At 50.3% G+C, this 22,778-nt stretch overlaps 1 protein-coding gene across 4 annotated transcripts in view; it reads right to left on the bottom strand.

The window, feature by feature from the left end:
* DNMT3A (DNA methyltransferase 3 alpha) overlaps positions 1–22,778 on the bottom strand; it is a 103,517-nt gene that overhangs the window by 19,642 nt on the left and 61,097 nt on the right. For 3 of the 4 annotated variants that reach the window (XM_066626769.1, XM_066626771.1, XM_066626770.1), the window contains exon 7: positions 15,160–15,192. The exons of the other annotated variant lie outside the window; for it this stretch is intronic. In XM_066626769.1, the coding sequence (XP_066482866.1) occupies positions 15,160–15,192 (33 nt within the window). The remainder of the gene's footprint in view (positions 1–15,159; positions 15,193–22,778) is intronic. 4 annotated transcript variants of the gene reach the window in all.

The following is a 22,778-nucleotide window of genomic DNA, read 5'->3' as shown; positions in this document are numbered from 1 at the left end:
GGGTACAAATTACTCTCTCCTAGGCCCTGCTTCAGATACTTAAAGATGGCTTCACTGAAGTGGGAGAGGGCAAGATATCAGAGCAGCCAAGGGCCCAATCCATCCAATTTTCCAGTGCCGGTGCAGCCATGCCAATGGGGCATGCGCTGCATCCTGTGGTGGGAAACAGGCACAGAGGCCTCCTCAACACATACAGGAACAATTGTTCCCTTATCTTGGGGCTCCATTGAAGCTGCACCAGTGCTGGAAAGTTGGATAGGACTGAGCCCCAAGTCTCCCTCCCACAAGCTCATGCCTACTGACCAGTCAGCCACAGGCTGTCCCACTTGCATCAGAGGAAAGAGCCAGAATAAGCTGAATTCAGAGGATCTGATATCTGCACCAGAGACTGTGGGGGGGGGGGGCTGTCCCTCTAGCATGTCTGTGAGAAGAAGTAGGTTCTGTGCCTTTAAGGTTTTATGGAGCAGGAAGAAATGCAGCAGGTGTAGCTTCTTCCTACTGTGGAGAGGAAACAATGGGGCAATTCACCACCTACTCGCTGGAAGAGGCTGGGAATTGCTCAGTCACATCTGCAAGAAGGAATATTGGCAGGCACCAGCAGAAGTTCATGAACAACATCCACAGCCACTGCCCCAGGATGCACAGACCAGGTCAGGGCAGGTCCTCAATGAGTGGGTGTGTGCTTCCCTGGGGCAGAAGGCTCTGGAGTTCAGAGGCTCACTGAAAACAAAGGGAGCATCCAGGGAGTAAGAACTAGTGTCCCAGGTCAGAGAAGAGCTGTCAGGATTGTCCTGAGTGTTTGCCCTGTGAGATAAACAGCCGTGCTTCCCATGTTACAGGCTAGGAAATGGACTGAGATACAGCAGCCAGGACAGTTAATAGGGCAGCAAAGCAGCTCCAAGTCAGGACTCCTCCAGCTCAAGTCTCGCCTCTGCAGTGTGGGCAGAACAACACTGCCTCCCCTTCTGGAGCTGTTCCAAGGAGGTCCAGCACACTCAGAGAGCATCTATGCAAACACTCCCTCAGCAAGGAGCTTCAGCCCCTCCAAGCTTTCCCTGAGAACTGCCTGGGGAACAGCGGCTTAAGAACATAAGAACATAAGAACAGCCCCACTGGATCAGGCCATAGGCCCATCTAGTCCAGCTTCCTGTATCTCACAGCAGCCCACCAAATGCCCCAGGGAGCACACCAGATAACAAGAGACCTCATCCTGGTGCCCTCCCCTACATCTGGCATTCTGACTTAACCCATTTCTAAAATCAGGAGGTTGCACATACACATCATGGCTTGTACCCCATAATGGATTTTTCCTCCAGAAACTCGTCCAATCCCCTTTTAAAGGCGTCTAGGCTAGACGCCAGCACCACATCCTGTGGCAAGGAATTCCACAGACCAACCACACGCTGAGTAAAGAAATATTTTCTTTTGTCTGTCCTAACCCACCCAACACTCAATTTTAGTGGATGTCCCCTGGTTCTGGTGTTATGTGAGAGTGTAAAGAGCATCTCCCTATCCACTCTGTCCATTCCCTGCATAATTTTGTATGTCTCAAACGTGTCCCCCCTCAAGCGTCTCTTTTCTAGGCTGAAGAGGCCCAAACGCCGTAGCCTTTCCTCATAAGGAAGGTGCCCCAGCCCCGTAATCATCTTAGTCGCTCTCTTTTGCACCTTTTCCATTTCCACTATGTCTTTTTTGAGATGCGGCGACCAGAACTGGACACAATACTCCAGGTGTGGCCTTACCATAGATTTGTACAACGGCATTATAATACTAGCTGTTTTGTTCTCAATACCCTTCCTAATGATCCCAAGCATAGAATTGACCTTCTTCACTGCCGCTGCACATTGGGTCGACACTTTCATCGACCTGTCCACCACCACCCCAAGATCTCTCTCCTGATCTGTCACAGACAGCTCAGAACCCATCAGCCTATATCTAAAGTTTTGATTTTTTGCCCCAGTGTGCATGACTTTACACTTACTGACATTGAAGCGCATCTGCCATTTTGCTGCCCATTCTGCCAGTCTGGAGAGATCCTTCTGGAGCTCCTCACAATCACTTCTGGTCTTTACCACTCGGAAAAGTTTGGTGTCATCTGCAAACTTAGCCACTTCACTGCTCAACCCTGTCTCCAGGTCATTTATGAAGAGGTTGAAAAGCACCGGTCCCAGGACAGATCCTTGGGGCATACCGCTTTTCACCTCTCTCCATTGTGAAAATTGCTTATCCTAGGCTTATCTTAGCAGTAGTCTGTGAAAACAAGCCAGGATGCAATCAGAGCCTGTTTGTGCTCATGAAACTCGAGCGAGAACCTAGATGTTCCCCAAGTTTACAGGTGACAGGGTTGTACTGAGTGAAAGGAAAAGCAAAGGTCTTCAAGCCACTTTCACTGGCACAAGAGAAGTGCCGAGCTGACAACACACCAAGATGCAGGCACGGAGCATTCAACCATAGTTGAGGACTACATCCAAACTAGGTCAATATTTCCAGTTCTCAGTTTTTGCCACCTCATGAAACAAAAACAGCTGAGCTCAATGCTGGCCATGACAGGAGCGGATCCTGATGGAGGGATTCAGGAGACCAAGGTGGGAAATGTGCAACATATGGACTATTCATGCTTCCATTCGTGAAGCGCTGGAAGTGCCCATTGCTCTGAGTACTGGGCTTCCCCAGGGACACCATGTTTCCAGCTCCCTTGCTACCCAAGAGGTCATACAGCAAAGCAAGACACAGGTTCCAAGTGATGGGCAAGGGGCCCCTGGCTAACAAGGACCATTGGGGTAGCTCAGGGGATGACAAACAAGCTTTGCTTAAGGGGCCTGCAGTCAGTGCTCTGAACTCCACAAAGTTCACTATCTGAACTCTATGCACACTTTGGGTGGGCATAGAGGCTGAGAGACCTGTTTTATCATCCAGTTCAGGCCCTGGGGTCAGTTTTTTCCACCCCTCTTCTTTTTTTTTTTAAAAGTACATGATCTCAGACAGATTGTACCATTCCAACAGATTAAAGACGAAAGCCAGAACTGCAGTTTAAGACATGCCTTCAGGAGCCCTTGTCCAGGACTTATCCTGCCTCCAACTTTCACTCAGACTAAGGCACTTCCATACCTCCTCTACTTCAGGACTCAGCACCAGGCAGGCCTGACTAGGATGCTCAAAGTTCAAGTCCACACTTAGCCAGGCAGGTCCCTGCTGGTCCAATCACACCCTCTCGCAATCATGCCCAACACATAGGGAGAGTGCGTGCCAGGGTGTGCTCCAAATCATGATAAAAACATGCTGAGTCATGGCATCCCGCAGCTAAGCGGTCTGCTTGCCCACTCTTGCAGTCAGGCCTTCAAGTCTTGCACAGGGTTGACTTGGCATGGGTGCCATCTCTGCCTGCTTTCTGTACAACTGAGGAAGCAGCCTCTTGCCACAACAGCATGGCTGAAGGTGTCTCAGGACTCTTTGCTGGATGTAAGCCAAGAACAAGGAGTCCTTTGCTCCTATTTCAACTCAAAAGACCCAGGAAAGAGGCAGATGTGCCAGGTTGCTTCTCTGCAACTGTTCCAGTTCCTCAATCAGGCCAGGACCAGGGGATGGGGAACCTGTAAGGAACAAGTGCTTAACTGAGGAAAAGCTTGGGAGCCCCAGAGGCAGGGGGAAGAGCACCTGTAAGGGGCAGTCCTTCCCCACCACCAAAGTGCTCTGGCTGAACACTTGCCAGGGAGACACAAAGTGGGTCTTGCCCACTTTGTGTCTTGCCAGGGAGACACAAAGTGGGTCTTGACCTTGACCAATCTCCACCTGAACACCAGCTGGAGAGGCTTCCCTCAAATTCAACAGTGTGGGGGCAGTTGGAGGAGAGATTGCTAAATGTTGAAGCTGTGTGAAACTCACAGTTAAGAACAGCCACCTTAACACACATGCTGCTGGTCTGAGTGGCCCTAACAAGGCAGACAAATTTGCAAGTCTCTCATCTAAAGCTGGGCCAAACAATTGTTTTTGAGTGGAGATTTCTTGTGGTCCACACGATCCTCTCTTTCAAACAGGTTTAGGAAGCAAAAGTAAAGCCTGCACAACCTGTTTGCAGAGATGTGAGAGGGCTGAGTTGTTCACAGTACAAGCAGCAGTGACAAGAAAATTGGTTGCCTGCAGGAGTTTGCACACCTGGTGCACCGCAGGAGCAATTCAGAATCAGAAGGAGACTCACAGGCTTCTGCACATTGTCTGCTTGAGTTTAGCCCAAGGGATACACTCCATTCTTGGTTTAACCAACAGTTTACGGGGAAGTCTGGCTCTCCAGTGGCTCAACTTGGGTGCATCACAATGCAAAGAGAAGCTGAGTGGAGGGACAAGCAACCACCATCTTTGGGAATCTGGAAGGAGATCCCACTTCAGACTGGCTGTAGGATTCTGCATGTGGGTGGGCCGCCACCATAGTCCTCCTGTGTCTGTGTGCCATTCAGCTCTCTGACTTGCACCATCTGGATCGTTTCACTGAGCCATTCACTGATTGATGCAGGAATTCTGAACTGGTATGTTTGCTGTTGCTAAGAGGCCACAAACCTACATCACCCGGACTATATGGAGTGTGAAGCTGGATTCTCTCAGTGAACTTTTGAGGCTTCATCGCTAAAACATACCCACTGTGCCTCCTAACCTTTCCCCTATTTTCTCCTGAACTGTCTACAACATTCCTTGAAAGTATGGAGATCAACCCTGTAGACACAGAACCATGGTGGTCCCTCCCCAGACTCAGTCAGGAACAAGATACCCCAGGACCTAGGGGGTACCTAGACCACTTGGAGGGGGGCAACTGTGCTCAGCAAGCTGGTCAAGGAGGCAAGAGGCCCGAGAAAGGGCAATGGAGGCTGAAACAGCACTAGCAGGCTGGCAAGATTACTCAGACCACAGTAGGGGCCAGAAAGCAAATGCCTTCGGGAGGCAGATTTGTTGTTAGGACCTGGGAATTACAGGTCTAGCCAGGAAGGTGAGGTCACACCCACCCAAAGGCCATCAGCCAGACTGACCTGTCATGTGACAAACAGCACCATGTGCACTGCTTGAGTCCTCACCAAACTCTGTACCATCCATTTGCAGAGAGGCAAAAACCTGCCTAACCAACTCTTTCTTAGAACAAACAATTCAGTTGAGAAATATTATTCAGAGGAACATTAGACCTGGATCTGAACACAAGTTCAGTCTCAGCTAATAGACTCATTGCATAGTACTGGACAAGTCACACTTTCTGCCAGCCTCAGTTACCCAAGCTGTACAAGGGGAATATCAGTAGCAGACTTTAGAAAGCATTCAGCAAAGGAGAGGGCAGTAGCAGCACCAGCAGTGAGTAAGTCTTTTCCTTCAAACAGCGCCTGCTTTGGAGCTCTGCTACCCCTTCCTGGCATATCTGAATGGGGGGGGGGGTGTCCACAGGCTTTGTTCTTCTCCCCTCCCCCCCTGCCCCGTTTCAAAGCAGAGCTGCCAATCCTGCCTTCCCTGGCAAGCCTTTGCCTGTGAAGCCCCCAGTGAGCACTGCTGAGACCCACCCTTTCCCCTACACACCGCGGGTCACACTTGCAGCCCCCCCAACACATTTTGCCTTTGATGGAAGGAAGGAAGGAAGGCAGGTCTGAGAGGTGTAGAGAGCTCCAGGTGGGGCAGGGAGTCCACATGGAAAAGCTCCCCTCCAGTGCAAGCCCCCTCCTCAGTCAAACTTTAGGGCCTCCCAAAAGTGCCTCACATCCCCAGAGAAAATGGAGAGCTGGTGGAGAAGGGCAACCTCCCATCCTGGCCCCCTCCCCAGGAAAGCACCCCTTGCCTTGCGTATCCTGGGACCCCTGCTGCTGCAGCTGCAGCTGGAGGGGGCAGGAGTCCCCACTGTAGCTTCACCCCCACCCTGCGTTTGAAAACTTCCAAAGACTGCAGGGCAGAGGACAAGGGAACGAACCCCCCCCAAGTAACTTTCTGATAGAAGTTGGTGATCCTGACCCACCCCCGTCCGAAGCCCTCGAGGCTCACTTCTTCCAAAGTGAGGAAGGGGAGAAAGACTTTGCAAGGGGATGTTTCGCTCGCCACCCCCTCCAAGTTCTCTCTGGGACCACGACCCTTTTTCTTTGGGAGGGGAGCACAGAGGGCCCCCTCGCCCCACAAGGTTGCACCCCCGCTAAGCCTCCATCGCACTCTTTGCAAATGGGGCGGGGGGCGCCGAAGACCCCCCTCCCCCTCCATACCTGCCCGCATGTCCCGGTGTTGCAGCAGTAGCAGCAGCAGCCGCGGTCCTGCCAAGGGGGCGGGAAGGAGGGGGACCGGAGGGGGCCGGAGGGGGCGGGGGGCCCGCGGGGGAGGGGGCCGCGCCGCCGAGGTTCTTTGTCTGGGAAACTCCGGGCCACGTGAGGCGGCGCGGCGCTCCTGGTTGGCTGCGAGCAAGGCGGCGCGGGGCGGGGGGCGCCGCTGCGGGATTCCCCCTCCCCCGAAGCGGCTCCGGAGTTAGGCGCTGCCACGTTCACACCAGGCAGCTCCGGAGTTGGGGAGGGGGCTGCGGACGCCCCCTCGGGGCTGGTGCCCGGCTCTGTCCCCGGAGCCTGCTCAGGGCAGGGGGAGCTCCTCGACGGGACCTCGGAGGCGCTCGCTCCCCCTTGCGAGGTCTCCCCCTGGACGGGGACCGCGGGCGAGCGGGACAGGCGGTGCGTGCAAGGAGCAGACGGGCTCCTGCCACCCTGAAGGACTGCCCGAGGGGGCGGCGGCTCTCCCTCCCCGTCCCCCAGCGGAGCATCCCTGCTCCAGTCCTTGTCCCCACGTCCTCCGCTTGCACAACTCTGGTCGCCCCCAAGCCAGGCAGGCGAAACGACGGCGACGGGGACAGTGACCCAGGCGCAGGGGAGGGAAGGAGCACCGGCACTGGCCGCTGTTCCGGAGGGGGAGAGCCGCAGGTCCCTCCCACAGGCTGGAGTGTGTCTGCTCTGGCTCCAGCCAACTAAGGGGGGGGGCAATTTGCTTTCCTGCTACCCGCAGCTCCGAGGGTCACCACCTCTCCCAGGCACCTGCTTCTTGAAGTAGCAAATGGAAACTGGCCCTACTAGCTCCTTTCAGTCCAGGGGAGGTGCACACCTGGAGCGCAGCAAGAGGGGACCAACGGCCAGTGGAGGGAAAGGGATGGTTTGCATGGACCAAGCAGAGGCTCTGAGGATGCCCTCAAGGACTGGCAGAGGCCATATTTCATATGGTGAGAGACACCAAGCCCGCCAGGAAGCCATATCACATCACATGCTGCTCTGTGACTGCATGCTGGAAAAATCTCTGGGACAGCAAACCATCCCAGCACACCAGGCCAGGACATGCTCAGGCATTCACAACTGCCTCCATTCTAACGGGGCGGGGGGGGGGTTCTTTTTGAGAAGGTAAGGCCTAAACACCAGGAGAGCCTCCTGCTTTTCACTTTCTTCCAGTGGGTATCATAGGAAACTCCGCCTCCCTTTCTCAAGACTTCTGAGCATGGGACCCAATGGAGAGGAGGGGATTTGGGCACAACCACAGAAATGATTGGCAAGTATGCCCCCCCCCATGTCTGACTCATGCAAAACCCAAAGTGCCAGCCCCCACCTCTCTCTTCAGCCTGGTCACCAGCCAGTTTGTCCCTCCCTCCTGACTGAAATGCATCTCCCAATTGTCCAATTTCTCTGGGCTCAAAGGTGCCACAACACAAGTGGCCCATCTCTGCCACATCGGAAAGCTCCAAGGAATTAGTCCTTGGTCAGGCAGGGTCACAAAATCCAACCCCTCTCCCCCCCCCCACCTTACCTTTGGCCTCCTCCTTCCTCTCCCCATCACCTCATTCACATCCAGCCACAGGCAAGGCCAGAAGAGGGGGGCAAGTTATACAAGCCCATGCTGCAGAAGGCAGAAACTACCAACATGAAGGGGGATGAGTTTCTGAGCACTGACAGAACTACCCCCCCAGGCCTGGGGGGGGGGGAAGTGTTCTTTTCCAGAAAGCCCAGGCATCCTCCTGCCTCCCTCATGCAAGTATTTTGCTCAATGCATTACAAAAACTGCTCTTCCTGACCTCAGGCCAGGCCACAGCAGGAGGCAAGACCAGGCAGGCATGCACCAACTGTGGCTTCTGTGATTTTGATTTGTATTTCTATTGTTATAGTTGTATACAGTACATCTAATTATATTTTGTACCTTTTGTGAGCAGCCATGAATTGGGGACAAATTCATGCAGCTTTTATTGGGGACAAAAGTGGGATATAAATTGTATAATCGCACAAGCATATGCGTGTCTACTCAGAGGTAATCCCTACTTAATGGAACTTACTCTCAGGTAAGGGATAAGATCCTATCCACAATCCCATGTGGTTAGGATTGTAGACTCAATCCAGGAAGAAGCTTTGCTTCTGCAACTAACCCAGGAAGACTCACAGACAATCTTACACCTCCTACAGGCAAGAGTTGCCCCTGGTTTCTACTCAGTTTGTAGCCTGTTATTTTCTGTCTTTCTTTACTCAGCGTGTGGTTGGTCTGTGGAACTCCTTGCCACATTTGTGGTGATGGCATCTGGCCTAGATGCCTTTGAAAGAGGATTGGACAAGTTTCTGGAGGAAAAATCCATTAGGGGTTACAAGCCATGATGTGTGTGAGCAACTTCCTGATTTTAGAAATGGGCTTTGTCAGATGCAAGGGAGGGCACCAGGATGCAGGTCTCTTGTTATCTGGTGTGCTCCCGGGGGCATTTGGTGGGCTGCTGTGAGATACAGGAAGCTGGACTAGATGGGCCTATGGCCTGATCCAGTGGGGCTGTTCTTATGTAACAGGATCTTTTTGAGCCAGATCATGCTATGTTGAACAGATCATCCTTGCTTGTCCTGTTCCAGGCTATAGGCAGGCCATTACTTAAGTATTCTGCTGGCTTTCTGTGTGCAAGGTGTTTTTCATATGGGGGACACACAGAGACATGTGATCTTGCACCTGCAATCTGAAGTGATACAGTCCAAGATAGACCCTGATGTCTGCATGACCACTCTGAACTAGCTTCTTCTTCTAGTGTCCTGTCTTCTCAATGTGTAGTGCAATATAATAATCGTCTCTCAGTTACCAGTGCTGACCATGCTGAATCTGTGTTCACAAGGGCAATTTGCACATTACATGTTTTTGTAATGTACATGTTTTTGTGTGGATGACTTTACACAAAATTCATTTGAAAACAGAACAAGGCTGTGACAGGGCGAGGAGATGAACAGAACCTGGGAAGAGGGCTAGTTCAGTGGCAGCAGTGCCCACCCAATTCTAACCGGCTTCCCAGGTCCCTTACCCTGAGGATGCCTCATCATGCCAAAACTCCCCTGCAGGAGACAATGGAAACCTCATCGGCACCATTGTATCATTGTGCAGGGAGTTACATAGGATTGGGCTGCCTGTGGATCACAATCTGAACATGAGCCAGCAGTGTGGAGAAAAGCAAATGGACTGCTGGGCAACATTTGCCAAGGCAAAGAGCCCAGATCAAAGAGCCGGGATGTAATAGTTCTGCTCTATCAAATCTCACTTGGAATTCTGCATCCAGTTTTGGATATCATGATTGAGAAGGGACAATGATACACTGGAGCACATACAGAGGAGGGCAGTGAAGATGGTGAGGGGTCTGGAATTTGAGAAGCCCTGTGAGGAGTGGCTAAAAGAGGTGGGCATTTTTAGCCCAGAGAGGAGAAGACTAAGGGGAAACCTGATAAATTGTCTTTGAGTATCTGAAGGGCTGTTGCATGCAAGGAGAGGAAGGCTTGCTTACTTGCTGTGGTTCCTGAACGGAAGGCCTAGAACCATGGGTTGAAGCCACAAGGAAGCAGATTTAGGCTAGACTCCCTGACTGCAACAGCTGTCCAGTACTGGAACAGCCTACCTTGTGCATTAGTGGGCTCTCTCTCATTGGAAGTTTTCAAGCAGAGGCTGGATGGTCACCTCTAAGGGATGCTGTAGTCACCTATGCTGAACAGGAGGTTGGACTAGATGACCTCCAAGGTATCTTCCAGCTACAGTAGTCTGTAATTCTGTGATTTGTGCATAGAAAAGGTGCAGCTCTTCTCCCAGCCATGTGAGGTTGCATATGTCCTTCACCTGAGCAGCACTCACTCAGGACCATCTTGGGGTCAGCCCCCCTTGACGCATCCAAAGTCAAGGCACTGAAGTGCTAAAAGGTGAAGGGGGATCTGCATCTCCTACATGCTGAGAAACCCTAGACCCCTGGGGAAGCCCCACACAGAGGGGCACACACCAGGGCAGCCCTCTCCTCTGCAAGAGGTTATGGCTCACATGCACAGACATGTGGACTCTGCTTCAACAGGCAGGGACCTCCCTGGCCCTGCCTTCTGTTTCCTTAATGCCAGGGGCAAGTGGCTGCCAGGCAGAGCTATAAATAGCCAGGCTGAGGAAGCACAAGGGGACCTGTTGCTAGGGAGACCCAGCACTGAAGCAGGAGCGAGGAACAGCAGGGCCAGAAAGAGGAAGGGAGGGAGTGCAAGGTGTGTGCTGGAGTGTGGCCTGCTACTGGGTAGGGGCACTCCCTTGTTCGTGTCCCCCACCCTTGCTGCAGCTGATCCTGGGCATAGAGGGCAGGCATCTCCTCCACAAATGATTGCACAGGGGTCTTCCTGAGAAGATATCCTTAGAGAGGGGCAAGAGCTATTCACACCTTGCGGAGGGTCTAGGGCCTCTCTTTTGGACACTGTCTTCAGCAAGGGCCAGATGCCCAATGGGAAGCCCAACAGCAGTGTTACAAACACCCTCTTTCCCCAATCATGTGTCCATCTTGGTTTCAGAGTCTAGCAGGCCTCCCTGATGTGAAAAGGGATAAGATTTTGCTGGCTCCCAAGGAAAGGCCCCTCTAAGGTTGATTAGATCTGGGTGCTTGAGGTCTCACAAAGGATAGCTAGCAAGAACAAGTCCTGCCTGAATGTTAAATTGAACTACAATTGCCCAACTGGGTAGTTCCTTTTCAGACTCTATGCCAAGAAGTCCTTCCACCTGAGATAATACACCCTGCTACACTATTGTTCAGTAGAAACTTTCTGGATGGGCCATCAAGCTCTTTTGTGTCCTCCTGGAAAACCCAATCAAGGTCAAGAAGCTATAAGAAGTCCTTCCACTTGAGATAACACACCCTGCCACACCATTGTTCAGTAGAAACTTCCTGGATGGGCCATCAAGAAACTCAATCAAGGCCAGGAAGCTGGAAATGCATCACTCAAGAAGCTCTCCAAACTCCTTTGTCCTGCAGATATTCCTTTGTTTCCTTTGTGAAAAGTCCTATAACTTCCCTGCTCTAGAAGCAGAGTAGACAGAGGGAAAAAAGAACAGAACAAGATAAGAAGACAAGACACAAGACAAGACATAGCACAGAAGAGGAGAGCAGTGGGGGAGTACAGCCTGGCATTTAACTTTGGAATAACTTGGGAACTTGCTGTGCCCTGGGAACAAGGTGCCCAGCACCTTGCCCAGCACACACCTTGCCTTGCCCTGGGAAGGAACCTGGGAATTTGTCCTGCCTTGCTGTTCAAGAAGCACATCCCTTGCTGTTCAAGAAGCACATCACACTCAAGCAAACCAGCAGACTAGGATAGGTGATTTCCCCCCTTTTGATCTCTCTCTCTCTCTCTCTCTCTCTAATCCAAAAGATTATTTCTTTAATAAACTCTTTATCTTCTTTGAAAAGCTCTGTCTTGTGGTTACTGTTAGCCTAATTTTGAGGCACTTTGAGATTGGTTGCACTGCTCATCCATGTCAACTATCCCAAACCTTGTCACATTGCTAGCCAATTTTAGTTATGTGGGCATGTCACATGTAGGTCACACATGTTCATGTGAAGGAGCAGTGTTGGCAACAGATTGCCAGAGAATGCAGGCATAACAGATGTGAGGAGCAGTGTTGGCAACAGTAGGGCTTGTTAGCTACCACATCTGATAGTCCATGGTAAATGTCTCCTTTCCCATGAATTTGCCTAATCCACTTTTAAAGCAGTCTCAGCCAGCAGCCATCACCACATCCTGTGGCAGTTCCACACTTTAACTGTATTATGTAAAGGACTTCTCCTGCCCATCAATGTAACCCTGAGTTCCAGTATTACAAGAGAAGCTGAACACATGCTCTTCCTCCATTTCCCCCCACCTCCATGGGGGAATATAACCTTGTGATATAAACCTTGATCATCTCCCTGTGCAATAGATGGAGTACTGGATTTGGAGATCTGGGTTCAAATGTCTCAGCCTAGCCTGCCTAACTGCACTGTGAGGATAAAAGGGGGGAAATGGAAGAAGTCAGGAATTCCTTTGTAAATGGGAAGGATGCAAAGTCATGGGAAAAGAGAGAGATGGCTAGATTCATTCTTGAGGCAGTAATATTCCTCGGGGCCCATTGTGGCAGCAAAACATCCTTACTGGGGACCCAACAGAGCCCTAGGGGTAGCTAAAACAGCATAGGTAGCCTTGCACATAGCCACCTAACAGCCCACAACACATTCAAGGTCTGGCATTGCAAAAGACACAATGGATCCATGAGCAGCATGGTGCCACATCCTTGCTGTGGCAGGGCGCCCTTGCTCCATCCAGCACACACCTTTCCACACAAGACTGTGGTGACCCAGAATTCCAGTAGCAGTGCCAGGCTAATCAAAGGCCACTTCACACTTGACTTGACTATCTTGACTTGCTCTCTTCTTTTGCCTGCCTCATCTTTGCTCTTTGATTCATCCCCTCTCCCCCAATACTAGCCTTCACTCAACAAATACTGTCACCACTGGTGACAGTATCTCTTATTTTCCTCCTGTCTTGTTCCAGAGTTTCTGTGGAAGGGATCCTTCCAGCTTCTACTGTACCCTCCTCCACTCCACTGGTAGGGGTGTCTGGAGCACAGCTGACTACCTCCAGTGTTCTCATGCCTCTCCAGCAGTATCTGACATTTTGGCTCTGGAGCAGCCATGCCGGCAACCACTGGGCAAGAAGTGAAGGTTAGCATGTTGGTGCATGAGGCAAAGCTGCTTGCTGCCACACACCCAATCAGACCACTGGTCTGTGTCAGCACTGCCTGGCAGCTGCTCTCCAGGGCTCAGGCAGGAATTCTTCTCAGCCCTCCCTGGGGCCTCCTGCATGCAAGACAGGCACTCTGCCCCAAGCTCAGGTCTCTTGCATCTACACAGCTTCTGCACCACTGAAAATCACACACACACACACACAGAGATTGTATCTTGCACGTGCACCTGCAGTAGGTCAGGGACAAGTCAAGCCAGAAGCACAGGTATGCAGGAGCTGAAGGCCAAACAGGCCTCATGTGTTGCAGGAATCCCTTTTTCTTATGGGAGCAATCCAGCATGTTCCTATCTGAAGACTGACAGAGCTACTAAGAAATCCCATTTAAAGGAAGTTGGACTGCCAAATATTTGAAGATCAATGAACTACCTGGCTTTAGGTTGAACTGATTAATTCATCCATCAAATTCAAACACGATGAAAACAAGGCACAGCATCAATCATGAGCCATTCAGGGGACTATACAGGGAAGGAATAGTTAATCTTTCCACATTTGGGAATAAAGAGGATTCACTATTATGGTTAAACACCAGAGTTCAAAATGGATTCCAAACAAGAAACAAGTTCAAGGCTCATCAGTGCTACGGAAGCTCCACTGCCTGCCTGACCTAGGCCCAGGAGGCCCATTTAGCCCAGCATTCATTTTCCCACAGTGTCCCACCAGATGCCTCAACAGAAAGTCCGCAGGCAATAGCCTCCCAAGCACTGATATTTGGAGGTACAGTACAATTAGATCTGAGCTGGGTTTAGGTATCCTGGCTAATAGCCACTGCCAGACCCATCCTCCATGAATTACTTTTTAAAAAGCTAGCTAAATTAGCTAAAGGCCATCACCAGACCTCACAGCACAGAATTCCATCAGTCAGTCATGAACACACAGCTCCCTTATGCAGAGTCAAGACCACTGGTCTGTTTAGCCTCTACTGTCCACTCTGGTTGGACAGCAGCTCTCCAAGGTGACATAGACAGGTCTCTCCAGCCCTGCTTAGAGGAGATGCTGCCAGGAACTGAACCTGGGATCTCCCTGAATTAAGCACCATTCAATGGTCACTTGCCTGCAGCTCTTGACCACTTGCCTAGTCTGGGACACAACTGGGAAGAAAAAGTCACCTTTCGGGATCTTCTTTCACTCACTCTGGCGCAGTGAATAAGAGGGCCAGAGTGCCCTTTCAAGAATCCCAGGCCCCTCAGTCTTTACTTGTTGCCAGTCCCAGTGGTCAGCCAGGGGTTGGGGAGGTGCAGCGGGAACTAATTTTAGTCTGCCCTTAGAGCTTTAGATGATTGATCACACCAGCTCAGCTACCAAAAGCTGCAACACCAAGAGACAAAATTGGTAGGGAAGCTAGATGTTTTCTCTAGGCTGCGTGGAAGCTGCAATTCTGCAAGGGTGAAGAAAAGCTGCAGAACACAACATAGGCTACAGAACTCAGCTTCAATGAAAATGACATGAGCACATTTGTAGTCCTTCAGGCTGCCAAGACACACTTTTGAGAGTGCAGGTGAGATGCACTTGGTAAGGTGTTTTTAGTGTGAAATACACAGCCTCTGGTAAACCTCCTTGCAAGGATAGGACCTGGGTTGCTGGTATGGGAACTCTGCCTTGCTATATGTAAACAGTGCAAATGTGTTTCCCCAGAAGGGGGTGCCTACACCAAGAGCCTGCACACCAGCTCAGCTCCCATCACTGTTGACAGTGTTGAATTCTCCAGAAGCATCAGTGGGTTTCCCACTGGGCATCGGCATTCTTTGATACCCAGGTTTGGCAGAAGAGAGGCTTGGCCTTGGATGCAAAAGAGAGGGAGGTTGGGCTAGTGGGGAGGGGCTCATGCACACCCAGCAGCAACAAGTGACCACCATCCCCTCCCCCGTGGTTTCAAAATCACATCATCATACAGAAGCAAAGCACAAAGTATATGGTTGTGCTGGAGTGTGTGCAAGTGTGCATGAGCAAGGACAATTCTATGGCAGTGGGCACACGCATGGGAGGATGTGAATGCATGTTTGCATGTGTGCGCATCCACACGCCCAGCACACAAGCCCCAATATGAAGGCCACATGAGAGACAAGCCTCCCCCCCAAAACCCCAAAGGTGCGCCACGAACCTTGTCGAGCTGAGCTGCCGGTGGGTTATCAGTCTGTGGGAGAAAGGTAAAGGAGAGGAGGGTGTTAGCACACACAGAGCCACAGCAATTGCCACCTCAGACTCCTGGCGGGCCAGGTGCAGCAAGGCCAAAGGGGGGCAGGGCACAGCTGCATGCAGCCAAGAAGGGAGCCCCCAGCCAATGTACCTAGGAGGGGGGAGGCAACCCTGCGCAGTCCACCAGAACCCTAATCCTTCCAGGCAGGCTCCCACCAGAGACAGTAACTGGCCTCCTGCCCTGTGCATTAGCTCTGAAGGCAAAGCCTCCGGCCCCACAGCCTGGTCTGGGTCCTGGTGATTTGACACTCGCTCATGGCCCATGAGCCATGAGCCTCATCCCAATGCACCAAGCAGCCTCAGGAATGCATCTCCAACGCAGCATGCCCTGCAGTCAGACAACTGTTTCAGGACAGATACAGCCATGCATGCTGGGAGGAGAGGTCACCGTAGCAGACCCTTCCTTTGCATCAAAGACTCAATAAAGGCTACTTCTCTCAGTTTGTCTTGCACAAATGGTTGGAAGTTATACAGTCACACTAAGAAAGAGAAAACAAGGGGAGATAGAAAAAGACCAATATATGCCACGGATGGAAGAGAAACTGGATACAGAGCAAGCCTCTGATGTCACTTCTTTCACAGGCACAACAACAAACTTGAACAAATTTATGTCTAGTCCGGCTGACAGCCTGAATGGCTACGTTGTTTGTTGTGAGCTCTGCACATTTTAGCTTGTTTCCAGTGCATACGTCTTCAGTCCCTTGTACTTTTTTTGCAGGTGGATGTTTGCTTCAAATTACATATGAGAATGTGTGTCAAACTTTGTCACTGGTAAGTTTGATGAGTGTGTAACTCCTTCCTGGGGGGGTGGGATGTGAAGTCAGAAACAACAACAAAAAACACACCAAAAAGGCGAATATGCTTATGAAGGATAGCAAATAGGCAAACTGGTACACACACTACCAGGCAGTAAAAATATTGAAAGGAGGGGAATCCCTGATAGAATGCCAAAGGGTAAGTGGAGACAATGCCTTGCATGGAAGCTGGACTTGGGCAACATGAGTCTGTCTATGTGGGCTTACACACATCACTGTATCTCAGCCTAACCTACCTCACAGGGTTCTTAGCTGGAGCAGTAAATGAAGGGTTTGCCAAAAACAAAAAACAAAAAAAAAACACCCTCTTTGTTCAGATGACCATGATGAAAGGTTGGTGCTTCCTTTGTGATGCTCTGATTTTAGCACTGCTGGGGCACATTTGAGCTTGGGATTAGGCATGGATCTTGCAGGCCCAACAACTAGCAATATTTGCTAAAACCAAATCCCATATAAAGCAAGTCAGGCAGGATAGGAGATGAGAGGAGAAGAGGGGGTGCCTTTTAACTGGATGCAAACTTTCCAGCCAGAGAAAACTGATGGAGAAGCCCAAGGCCTCTTGCATTTTATCTGAGGGCCCCAGACCACATTTAGTTGAGAAATCACTTAAGCACAGGAAGTCTGAAAGAGCCCTTTCGCAAAAATGTTTTTTGGGAAGAGCCTACATACATGCCTATACGGACGAGGACATTATATCATACATCTTTGACTGCCCTTGTAACTCCTGGGGTTACAAAACATGTTCTCATCTAAAAGACGCTTACAGTTTTCTCTTCCCATCTCAGATGTCTAAGTGAGAGTGGGAGCACTGGTCAGGGGTTTCAAAATATGGATGGAGCCCTGAGTTCTCTTGCAAGATACTCTCAGTACCAGCAGCCATCTCCATCTCTTATGGAGCTCCTGCCAGAGGGCTGAGAATGCAGTACTAGTTTGAGCCAGCTGACCCCTGACCACCTCCAAGTTCAAGCAAAACTCCACGACTTCTCACTTCCACTGTTTTCAGAGGTGCTGCAAAGAGCACTTTGAAGGCTTGGACAGACAGGCGCAGGCTGATCCCCTACTTTTGAGTACAACAGGGAAGCAAATTACACCATCTGGGTCATCATGTGGTGACAGAGCAAGGGCTGTGAGAGTGACCATTGGGCCGTTAGATGACGTGTGCATAAAAAGGAAGCTTAACTGGGATACTGAAATTGCAGAGGAAATGAGTGAATTCTTTGCATGTCTTCACTACAGATGAAGTTGGACAGATCCCTATGTCTGAACTGACTTTTGGGGGGGGGAGGCTTAAGAACCAAGTCAAACAGAAGCAATAAAGGATGAGGTTCTGGAGCATAGCCTAAAAATAAAAATTACCAAAGCACTAGGTCCAAATAGCACCCACCCCAGGGGCTCTCAAGGAGCCCAAATGTGAAAATGCTGCTCTTCAATAGCAGCTGTGGAATAAGAGGACAGACAGGTCCATTTATGGATTAGTAACTAGTTAATGAGCAGGAAACAGAGTGTAGGAATAAACTGGACAAAATGGGGGGAAGGGAAGTGTGGACTTACAAGGATCTGTCCTGGGACTGGTGATTTTTAACTTGTCCACATGTGATGTGGAGTTCTCTGAAGCAGCAAGGTGACCAAATTTGCAAACGACATCAAAGAATTAAGGTTGGTAATAATTAAAGCAGATTACGAAGAGCTCTAAAAGGGCCGCTCCAATCTGGGTGAATGGGCAACCAAATGGCAGAAATGATTAAACGTCTTAAATGGCGTGTTAAATGATGCACATTGGGGTAAAAATACCCCAGTCACATATACACCGATGGCACCTGAGCTGTTGGTGACAAACCAAACCAGGAACAAGGTCTTGGGGTCACAGTGGAGAGTAAATGAAATAGTCAACCAAGTGTGCAGCAGAAGGGAAAGGAGCAAAGTCCACTCAATGGAAATGTCCATTGTGTAGCCACATTTGAAATACTGTGTATAGTTCTGGTTACCATATCTTGAGGAGTATGTTGTAGAGAAGGCGCAAGAGAAGACAACCAAAATAATCAGAGGAATGGAACACTTTCTATACCAGGAAAGGCTAAATTTGAGGCCCACTTCTATCCAGCTTTCTAATGCCAATGCAGCCCATGCCAATGGGGTGTGTGCTGCAACATGTGGTTGGACTGGCCGTCATGGAGGCCTCCTCAAGGTAAGGGAACTTTGTTCCCTTATCTTAGGGCTGCACAGTGAATGCATTAGTGCTGGAAAGTCAGATAGGATAGGGCATGATTGAGGCTTATAAAATTGGGCATGATGTGGAGAAGGGGGATTGAGAAGAGATTTTCTCCCTCTCCTACAATACTAGAGCCTGGCTGAGTCATCCAATGAAACTGATTGGCAGGCAATTTAGGGCAGACATAAGGAGGTACTTCTTCACACAGCGTATCATTAGTCTGTGGAATTCAGCACAAGGTGTAGTGATGGCCACTAGTGTTGATGGCTTTAAAGGCAGATTGGACACATTCACAGAGGATGGGTCTATTGATGACTACTAATCCTGATGGTCACATGCAACCTCAAGATCCAGCAGCAGGCTGCCAGTGAATCCCAGCTGCAGGGGAAAAGTGGTGAGAGAGAAACATGCCTCTCTCTCCTGCTTGTGAACTTCCCAGGTACAGCTGGTGAGTCACTGTGGGACACAGGATGAGACCCTTGAGCCTGACCCAGCCGCTGGGCTTTTCTTGTGCTCCAACCATTTGATGCTCCTTGTTAAGTCCCTGCTTGAACTTCCTGAACCCAGCACAAGCTCCTTGTCCTTCAAAGCCCTCAATGGCCTCGCCCCTCCCTGCCTCTCAGCTCTCACATCCACTATGCTCTTGCCTGGGACCTTCACTCTCTCTTCTAGCTTCTCCAGCCTGAGATGCCTGAAGCTCTTCTGTTCCCTTAGACTCCAATCTTCTCCTCTGTGCTCCTCAATACCGTGATACTGCCCCCTTACTTCCTTCACCTCCCTCTGCAAAACACACTCTTGTTGTCAAGTGTCCTGCACAATTTCCACATCCCCTTACTCTGTCAGAAAGAAGCCTTAGTCAGCGCAAATGAGAAACCAACCCCTCCTTCCCCAGTGCCTCTATTTCCCCCATGAGTGCTGCGTCCCTTGTATTACTGCTACATTGTGAGCCACTCAAGTCCAGGGATCTGACTCTTTATTCTTCAATAACAAAACTAATAACATTTGCAGGAACATTCCTTGGTGCAGAGGGGGAGGAATCTGAGGAACAAAAGGCAAGAGAAGGTCTCAGTCTGGATCCTTGGGATGCTGTTCTTGCCGTGGAGCCCACAAAGCAGCCTTGGGAATGCCATTCACAGCCCAACTGTCCATAGAGCAGAGTGGGAAAGGACTCCATTGTGAAGAGCAGAAACAACTGAAAGCAAGAGCTACTTCACACATTCATAGCAGGCAGATCCGCTGATGCTTTGACCAACAACTTCTAGGCCAATGCACTGAGAGTCTCTTAATCCTGAACTGAGGAGGCTGGGAATGGACAAGACAATCTTAGAGAACTCTTCAGTCTTCTAAAGAACTTAAACACTGGCTGGGCAGCACTGCCCACTTGGCATCCACAAAACTAGACAATGTTCTGTGTGGGTACAATCTGATTAACATGAGCTGCATACTTGCCCACTGCAGACGGTTCCATTTTTTGTTCTATCATTTTGACACAACTAAGAAAGGAGGGCTTGGATTTTGAGAGAGGGGCATCAAACACACATAAGGGCAGATGGGAAGGAACTGGGAGGCCAGGGTAGAGGGCAGAGAATGAGACCAAATGGTGTCTTCTACTGAGCAGTTTCATCTCCTGCCTAAAGCCCCCCTCCCCTCAGCAACACACACACACACATACATCCTGGCGCTAGACCGTGAACAGAAACTGCTCACAGCCATCACGTTTTTCTTGGACAACAACATCTGGTTACATCTATTTTCCATTTTCTACAAGTAGAGTAAGACAAGGTAGAATGTAATTACAGTCTGACCCAAAATGTTAAAGAGGAAAGAATGACAAAGCTTGGACCTTTGTGGTACAATCACAGCTGTGCAGATGCACAGAGCCCCCTCATAGGAGTGCTAAGCACAGCTATTTGGCAGCTCAGAAGCTCCTTTGTGCAATGGAAAACCAATAGTGCACCTGAGCTGGAGGGGATTGAGCTTAGGAGCTGCACCTGGTGAGAGACAGGGCCAGCCAGCCTCTCCAGGGCATGCTAGGGACCACAGCAGCCCAACTTGAGGCTGCTTCCAGCCTCTTCCCCAACAACAAGCACAGTGAAAGGCCCTACGTGGGAATTCTACAGGTTTATCTCAGAAACCCGCCTGTGCTGTGCATCTGGCCTGGGCAGGGTACTGGAACATGAGCCATCAAGAGGACCAGTGACCATGGAGGAAAGCAACATGGGAAAAAGGAGATACTGGACTGGCCCCACTCAGGCCAAACTTGGTGTTTTTGGGTAATCCAGCATAGTCTCCTTGGGTGTAACAGTCACAGAAGCAGACCACCTCTGTCTGGTCCACCACAACCCCATCCTCCACATTTTGGTATAGGAAGTGACTCGCACTGAATGTGGAACCTGGCAGCTTAGACCGGGACAAAACTTTGCTGCTTTCCTTGGGTGGCCTTGCATAAGCCACGCTCTCTCTGGCTAAAGCTCACCAGTAGGAACCAGCAAGTGTAGATCCATGGCTGAGGCACTCCTGACCACTAGGCTCTATAGTGCTGCCTTGGGGACCAGAAGGCTGAAAAGCCAAGTTATCAATGAATCAAGTATGGAGTGAGTTTTAATCAAACACTAATTTCATGCTGACCTGTCTCCTAGATAAGATTATGGAAAATGGCACACGTACTTATTTTGCACAACTCTTTCTGATTCTAGGAAGGCCCATGCAGAGCACTGAATTCTCCCTTCCCTCCTCATCACCAGAAGCCTTGCTAAATGTGCCCCCCCCCCATCAATGATGTTTCTAGGTTTTCTCCACAGACTTGCAAAGTGATATTTGACAAGGTGATCTTTGCAGCCTGGAGAACAGAAAGTGAAGTTAAGATTCTTGGGGTGTGGACTTTTTGCACTCAGGCCCCATTCCTGCTCTTGTGCAGCATCTCTGTAGAAGATACATGGCCTTGCTCAGCAGAGAGATATTGGAGGGAGATGAGTGCCCTCCCAACCAGCCCTTTTCATGGCTCTGAATGACTTTAATTTTATGGTCAGAGAAAGGGGGGTTGCTGACCCCAATCAGTCTATGTGGCTGTTTTCTTGTATTTAGCACAAGCACCAAAGCTTCCTGCACTCCCACACAACATGCCCAATGGGAAATGCAGGGTCCTGCAAGGCTTGTGCAACACTGACGTGAGGCAGGCACAGAAAGATGCCCAGGACAGCAGGGCTGGGATCATACCAGATTATGCACAAGGTGGCAAGAGAGAACTCTAGAACCAAGAGCTGCAACATGGGAGATTTCAAACAGACAGTTCTTCATGAACCACATACTTAACATGACGCGGTGATGGTCACTGTAGGATTTAGATGGTTGAAAGAGGGAATCGCAAAAAGTCAAGGAAAACCACGGATCTACTTGCATTAACAGCCTGCCTCTGAAACCCAGTTGCAGAAGAGCAACAGTGGCAGAGAAGTCTATCCTCCTCTCCTGCTTATGGGCTTCTCAGAGGTCTCTGGCTGGCCACTGTGGGAAATGGGGGGCCTTGGAGCCGATCCAGCAAGGCTCTTCCTATGTTCTGACACGGAGCCCAGCAACTTATCTCCCCAGAACAGACAACAGTCCTTCCTGCTCTCACCTCAAAGCAGCTCTCATCAGTTGGCCACACCCCACCACACTGCAAGCCAAGTACAACCTTGTAAACACTCACTAACACAGAGGCCCTGCCTAAGCTGTTCCCACTATAACTCCCCTGGGGGATAAGAATAGGCCCTCAGTTTGGCTGTACTTGTCATAAGAGGCGACTAAGAGGCGTAAGAGGGGAGGGTAGATGGGACTCCTTAGCCTGGGAAGGCAGCTCATCTGAGAGAAGGAAAACTCTGATCCCAAACCTCCACTGCCTTGTTATGGAGTGTTATGTTATGTTCCACATCCAGTTATGGAAAAGGCTTCAGAAGTCAACCTCAAGGCAAAATCCGGAGCCGGAGTCCCTGAGGCAGTTTGCAGCTGTATACAGTCACGCTCTAGCAACTCCTGCAACGCCGCTTGGCTCCTGCATTTCCATTGGACCATTTCAGCAATGTGGAGAGGGGGGATTTGCTGCATGGGTAACAGCCTATCCTCCATACCTACTTTACCCAGGCTTTGCGCACTGGAGAGGACACTGTTCCAGAACCACCATTCAGAGCGCGATACCATAGTCTTCCGAGACTAAAGGATGCCAACATGGACTATAACCGTCATGGCTTCCCTCACAGCAACCCAGGAATAGCAGTTTGGGGAAGTGAAGTGGATTCCAGCCCCCTCCCTCACAGATTCTCAGCATCACCTAAAAAGCAGCAGTGATTGTGAAATCAAGTTACTGCAAAATGCAAAACCTTGTTACTCAGTCTCGATGTCCAAGTGGTTTGCAGGGGGGCACAGATGTTTTAGTTCTTTGCAGAAAACCCATAACAGTGCACAAGAGATTATTTGCATCTGCAAACCAACCAAGGGACCAACACCATTGCGGAGGAAAGCTTGGGG

Source organism: Tiliqua scincoides, chromosome 1 (genome assembly GCF_035046505.1).
Source record: "Tiliqua scincoides isolate rTilSci1 chromosome 1, rTilSci1.hap2, whole genome shotgun sequence".
NCBI classification, from domain to species: Eukaryota; Metazoa; Chordata; class Lepidosauria; order Squamata; family Scincidae; genus Tiliqua; species Tiliqua scincoides.
Note: the sequence above shows the minus strand (reverse complement) of the source record. Positions and strands in the feature narration are given on the sequence as shown.